This window comes from Limulus polyphemus, unplaced genomic scaffold, assembly GCF_000517525.1.
Source record: "Limulus polyphemus unplaced genomic scaffold, Limulus_polyphemus-2.1.2 Scaffold54, whole genome shotgun sequence".
Lineage (NCBI taxonomy): Eukaryota > Metazoa > Arthropoda > Merostomata > Xiphosura > Limulidae > Limulus > Limulus polyphemus.
In genome coordinates, this window is record NW_013665664.1 from 1,224,825 (window position 1) to 1,231,489 (window position 6,665).

Below are 6,665 nucleotides of genomic sequence, written 5' to 3' on the forward strand. Positions count from 1 at the left end.
GAAGACTGATGTAAATTCCCTGTTGCTTCTAGGAAACGTAGGATTCACCATGCCAAGTTTGGTGGAGATTGGTCAATAGTGTGCGAGGAGTTAGCGGACAAACATACAATATATTTCGCTTTTATATGTATAATAGATGGTCAGCAAGGAAACTGACATAACGCATATTGTATAATTATCAAGGGAACTGACTTGACGCATATTGTATATAATCATCACGAAAACTGACTTAACTAGTATTGTGTAGTCATCAAGGAAGCTGACTTAAGTCATATTGTACATAGCAGTGTTTCTCAAATTGAGGCCAGCGATTCATGTCTGAAATTAACTTTCATAAAAATATTTTAAAAAATATGGTTTATAGAAAAAAAAATATTTTTCGTAAAATTAAATTTATATGAATTAAAACATTTAATTTTGGAATACAGTTTTTCATGAACATACAATCTTTATATTTTCAAAACAGGAAACATCGACAGGCTTGGGAGTCCAAGAAAGGATTTTTTGTTAAAACAAGTCTTCCAGTTATTAAAGTTTGAGAACCGCTTGTATGCAGTCATCAAGAAAATTGGCTTAACTCATTTTGTACATAGTTATCAAACGAACTGGCTTAACTCATATTGTACAGTCACCAAGAAAACTGACTTAACTCATTCTGTACATAGTTATCAAATGAACTGGCTTAACTCATATTGTACAGTCACCAAGGAAACTGACTTAACTCATATTGTACAGTCACCAAGGAAACTGACTTAACTCATATTATATATAGTTATCAAATAAACTGGCTTAACTCATATTGTACAGTCACCATCTCTTTTTTTTCTTTTTTTTCATTGAAAGAATCTGTTTAATTGTTTCTTCTGCTTCAGGAACCTGATTTAATTCAGTTTTTCTTTCCCTTAAGAAACTAAGCTTTGTTGTATTTTGATTTCACTCCATGAAGTTGAATTCTGTTTTATTGTTATTATTGTTATTTGGGGAAGTGGCTTAATTAGTTTTTGTTTTGTTTTCTGATTAGGAAGCTGACTTAGCTCTTGCTGACCTGACCATTACTTATGAAAGAGAGGAAGCAGTTGACTTCACAATGCCTTTCATGAACTTAGGAATCAGTATTCTTTTCAGGACGCCCACCAAAAACGTTCCAAAGTTATTTTCCTTTCTTTCGCCGCTTTCCTTGGAAGTTTGGATGTATATGGCGACAACGTACTTGGGTGTCAGTTTACTTTTTTTTCTACTTGCTCGACTGACACCTTACGAATGGGTGCCTTCTAATTCCTGTAATCCAGATTCCAATGTCTTAGAAAATCAGTTCAGCTTATCCAATAGTTTTTGGTTTACTATAGGATCCCTGATGCAACAAGGAACTGAAATTGCTCCAAAGTAGGTAAAATTTAATAATATAAGATTATTCATGATGACGAGGAACCCACTTGAAGTAAATGTATATTGTAGAGACGGCTGATATGGGTATTAAAAATCTCTGACTTAAAAATACAAAACAAATAACAAGTAACATATCAGCTGACTCTACTATATATCATAAGATTATCTTTGAAAATCAGTAAGAGTGAAATTGTTTAACAGATCTTGATTATAACATTCAACTTTTGCACCAGAAATGGAGAAGAATGACGAATGTTTTGGCTACTTAGTTCCATAAATACACAATGAACTTGCTTGAAAGTTTTCTTAAAGCACAATAAACATCCTTAGAAGCTTCCAAATTGATACAATAAGCATTCTTAGAATCTTTCAGGCTATCAAAGTAAATATCTTTATTTAAGTACTGTACAGTGAACCTCTGTAGTTAATGGGATTATAAACCTATGAAAAAGAAAGAATTATGTTACATTTTATTTTTGCTTGCAATGGAAAAATTATATTCTCCTGTTGATTTTACCCAAAATTACATAACATTAAACATCTTACTGTTTAGCACTATTATAACGTATTTTTTTAAATAAATACTTATTTAATGTTTATACTTTTTATTGTATGATTATGCATCCAAAAATATTTGACTACACGAAGTAGTAAAAGCGTTTTTATGTTAGCATTATATTAAAATATATGATATATATATATATATCGTTTCATGTGATAATATATTTTACTCAACTTGCTTGTTTGGCTTTCACGTCCTTTAACAGGAGAAGTATTTCTTCCTATATAATTTTAAATTGCACTTGAATGTTATTGTTTTTAACTTCCATCCACAAAAAGTTAACGTTAAAGAAGTTCTAGAAAGTAATTTTCTTTCACAATACATTTACTTTCTGGCTTCACCATATAGCACGTTATCATGCTCCCCAAAAAAGTATCACGTAGTACCTTTTTCAAACAATGAAGCTAAACATCAATCTTATGCTGGTTAACTCATGGAATGAACAATGAAAAACGTATTTACAAAAGTGGGTGTAAGTTAGATTTTGTTTTATAAAACTGATTTGAAATTCATTAATTTTGCATATCTTCCGACACTATATTGTCTAATTGTCAGATATAACCCAAACTAATTGTTTTAAATATTCCAGAGCAATATCGACACGCGTCGTAGCTATCATGTGGTGGTTTTTTACATTAATAATGATTTCATCATATACGGCGAATCTTGCTGCATTTCTAACAGTACAGAGAATGGAGTCACCAATTGAAAGTGCTAATGATTTGGCTAAACAGTCATCAATCCAATATGGCTGTTTAAAGTTTGGATCAACGAAAGCCTTTTTCAAGGTGAAAAACTATTTATGCAATTTTTGATGCATTTTGCTGGAATTCAGATAAGAAACTTATGCAAGATGATTAAAACTACATAGATATATCTTGTTGCTGTTGTTGATTCCAAGCTTTCGTGCGTTTCATTGTGTGGTGCTAAATAAATAGTAGATGGTTCAAGATCAATTACAAATAATAAAGAATGTATATTTAAATAATATACTAATTTTGTATAAATTTCTTACTTTGATTTACCCATAACGTCCCGAAATATATTTATACTGTTCAAAACTAAGACTTTTTTATGCTGTTTCCTAAAATATGATTATTGTTTTCTCCAGTTCAGAAATATTGATATTTTTCTGTAAGTATTTGTTAAGAATATAAAACTCTCGCTGTCTCTTTCAGAGTTTCTTGAAGGTAGAAATAACTCTTTTACTCTATGCAGCATCACATTTTTGTAAATTCCTAGGAATCCAATATAGAATCGTATAAAACAATGTGGAGAGTAATGCAGTCTCAACCAACAGTCTTTACCGAGTCAAACCTAGAGGGAGTTGAAAGAGTTCTCAGGGGCAATTATGCTTATCTGATGGAGTCAGCATCCATTGAATACATAACAGCGAGAAACTGCGAATTAGAACAAATAGATGGTTTATTAGATTCAAAAGGCTATGGAATAGCCACTCCAAAAGGTATAAAATAATAGTTTTTTTTTCTTAAAGTCAAAATTAACTATCTTGAGAAGATGGTACATTCAGCAAGTCTATTGTTAAAGAATTTTCTGTTTAGCTTTAGAATGATTGAAAAGACGAAGTACATAGAATTCACACACATATATATATATATTATTTTACAAAACTGTAAATATTTTCTCAAGATATGCTAAGAAGCTGTTTGTTTGTTTTTTGTACTTTAAGAGCTGTACTTGATTCAATCGTTTACTTTATTTCGTAAGGAAGAGAGGTTTCATGTAGCAGAATCAGCTTCTATATCGTCTGTAGGAATCTCCAGTTATCTTAGTAGAGCAGAAATACACGTATTCTCTATATATTCAGTTTTCCTACTTTTCATGTACATTTATTTTGAATCATAAAAGATATTTTGGCAAACTAAGTGAACACATGGTTGATTTTTGTCTCTTATATATCATAGTTATTACTGTTGCCTAACAAGTTTTCGAGATCAAATGACTAAATTTAAATATTTAAAAAACGCAAAAGCCTATTGAATATACGAAAAATGCTAGATGAGGATTTGCACTCTACAAACACAAAATACACATCTTTTAGGATCACCATATCGAACACCAATATCCAACGCCATCTTGGAACTGCAAGAGGATGGAATTTTATACTTACTGAAAGAAAAGTGGTGGTTTAGAAAATATGGAGGACACTGTAAACATGAAGAAACGAGTCATAGCGCCTCCACAAATGAGCTTGGTTTAGCTAATGTTGGTGGAGTGTTTGTTGTTCTGCTCACTGGGCTCGGATTGGCCTGTATGATTTCTATGATAGAATTTATCTTGAAGACTAGAAGATCCTCCAGGAACGAGCGAGTAAGTAGATTTCGATTGTGAATATATTGTTTTAATTATCAAAAAACTTGTATACATGGATGCAATAATAATCATTAGAAAGCAATATAATTTTTAATTTGATCTAAACATTAAAACAGTTGATTAGATAGTAATTTAATAAAAACCTTGTAGCATTTAGAATTTCTGATAAAATTATATAAGATATACCTAATGAGTGAAAAATATTTCTCTTGCTCTCTTGGTGATATAACAGAAAATAGCTTAGATCAAAAACAATTTAAATTTAAAATTGAATCGCTTTTTTACTTCCGTGATAAATTTAATACACTTGGCTCTAGGTTAGGTGATCCCACACTACGTCTTTACATTAGGCTTATTATACTAACACTCACTACACTTATAAGGTTTCAGGCACCTCTTCTCTCACAGCTTCCTTGCACCCTCGTCACTAAAATCGTAATGTACAGATAGTAATCGGACTATTTCATCTGGATAAATACATTTTGGCTTTTAGACTCCTCCTATTTCGAGAAATCAAGCGTGACGTGACTTTAATATAGGTTAGACTTAAATTTGATTTTTTTCTAGGGGATTAGTCAAATATGTTTGGTTAACTTAAATAGCTGTATTGCTTTCTTTACTAAAAGTATAAAACACAGATAACATATGCTGAAGTTGGTTTGCTATTATTGCTGTCACGACATAACAACATGAAATCTATTTGAAAGCTTTATTAGAGGAATTCTACGCTATATACATTCATAACCAAACAAATTACACTGGATTTGTTATCTTAATTTGTCAAGAGATTTTGCATTACATATAAATATCAGAAAAATAAATAAAATAGGGTTTAATATTTCGTCTTATGATATTTTGGAAGTTTTTCGCTAGTAAACATAACCGAAAAACTATATTTGTTTGGCACTTCTCTTTCTGTCCTTCTGCTTTTGAATGGCATTTTACGCATTATACAAATACAAAATCAATCAAGAGTACGATGAAAGTTAGTGTTGGGAATTTTGTTGGAGGATCAGAGCTAATAGTATATATTTCGACTCTGCGAGAAGTGTCGTATGACATAAGAACTTAATCACAAATACATATTACGATCGGATATTTTTCTTTTGGATTTTTTAGAACTCATCTCTAAAAATTTCGTAACCGAAAATAGATCATAGGTGTAATATTTCTTCTTATTACTTTATCAGTAACATATCACATGCTTATGTTATTCCGAATAAGAAATACTAGGACTTTGAATCAGACATATACTACAACTTGCCAAACAGTAAACTGATTGTTTTATAGATTGAATTGAGCATGAAGTGGAGAAACAATTACAAAAGCAATACTTTATACTCTTTAAGCGTAAGTAAACTTATAAATAGTGGAGTAAATGCCTCATAAACAATAGATTTCAATAGTTGGGCTAACTGTAGCCAAGCTAACGTCGACTTACGGTTTGTGACTCATCAAGAGATTTTCAATTCAAGTGTAACTTAGGTTTCCTAGAAGTTATTGTTAAAGTAAACAGCAGTAATTCCTTTTCTTTAATTACAAGATGCTAAATATCAGTAAACTTCATTATGACCCATTATTTATAAAGGTATTACAGTTTATTTCGTCCAATTGGATACTTACATCATATCGATATATTAACCTTACTACTTAAGTTAAATACCTAAAATAGAAAATTATGTATTCAAAATATAGCCACTCGCTTCTCATATTATCAGTGGATAACTTAGTTATTATAATATTTGCTAACTTCTTTTAAATTTGTTATTTTATAGGACTCCGTATTATTGGATTTTCAGAGGAAAGCAAGAAGAATCGGTTTTCGCTGTGGTCTGACATCTCATAGAGCTGAAACTTCGTCTTGGAAACAATCGAGAGATTAAGTTTCCAAGATACGTTATCGAATAGTTTGGGATTTCAAATCTAGAGACACACAAGAGGATAAAATAAGATAAAAACATATCTTCCAAATAAATCATGATAACTTTCATACCAAACATCGTCGTTTTTTTTCTATCTTTTTTTCTGCTTAACATAATATTGCTTTCTTAATGTCTGGATGTTAAATAACTAGATACTCGAATTTTAACTAAGCATTAAAGTAATAAGAACCAACCTGAATATTTCCTTTATGGATTTATTTGTTTGTTTGTTTTTTGAATTTCGCGCATAGCTACACGAGGGCTCTCTGCGCTAGCCGTCCCTAATTTAGCAGTGTAAGACTAGAGGGAAGGCAGTTAGTCATCACTTTTACCAACGAATAGTGGGATTGACCGTCTTATTATAACGCCCCCACGGCTGAAAAGGCAAGCATATTTAATGGGACTGGGATAACAGTAACGGGAATTTGAACTCACGATCTTTATATTGCGAGTTCAGCGCT

General features: G+C 31.2%; 1 protein-coding gene across 1 annotated transcript in view; it reads left to right on the forward strand.

Moving 5' to 3' along the window:
• Positions 1-6,207, forward strand: part of LOC106463646 (glutamate receptor ionotropic, kainate 1-like) — a 62,463-nt gene extending 56,256 nt beyond the window's left edge. The window contains exons 11-15 of the mRNA XM_022391573.1: positions 1,022-1,383; positions 2,538-2,736; positions 3,191-3,413; positions 4,011-4,279; positions 6,058-6,207. Coding sequence (XP_022247281.1) covers positions 1,022-1,383; positions 2,538-2,736; positions 3,191-3,413; positions 4,011-4,279; positions 6,058-6,165 — 1,161 coding nt within the window. The 3' untranslated portion in view covers positions 6,166-6,207. The remainder of the gene's footprint in view (positions 1-1,021; positions 1,384-2,537; positions 2,737-3,190; positions 3,414-4,010; positions 4,280-6,057) is intronic.
• The last annotated feature ends 458 nt before the right edge of the window (positions 6,208-6,665 follow it).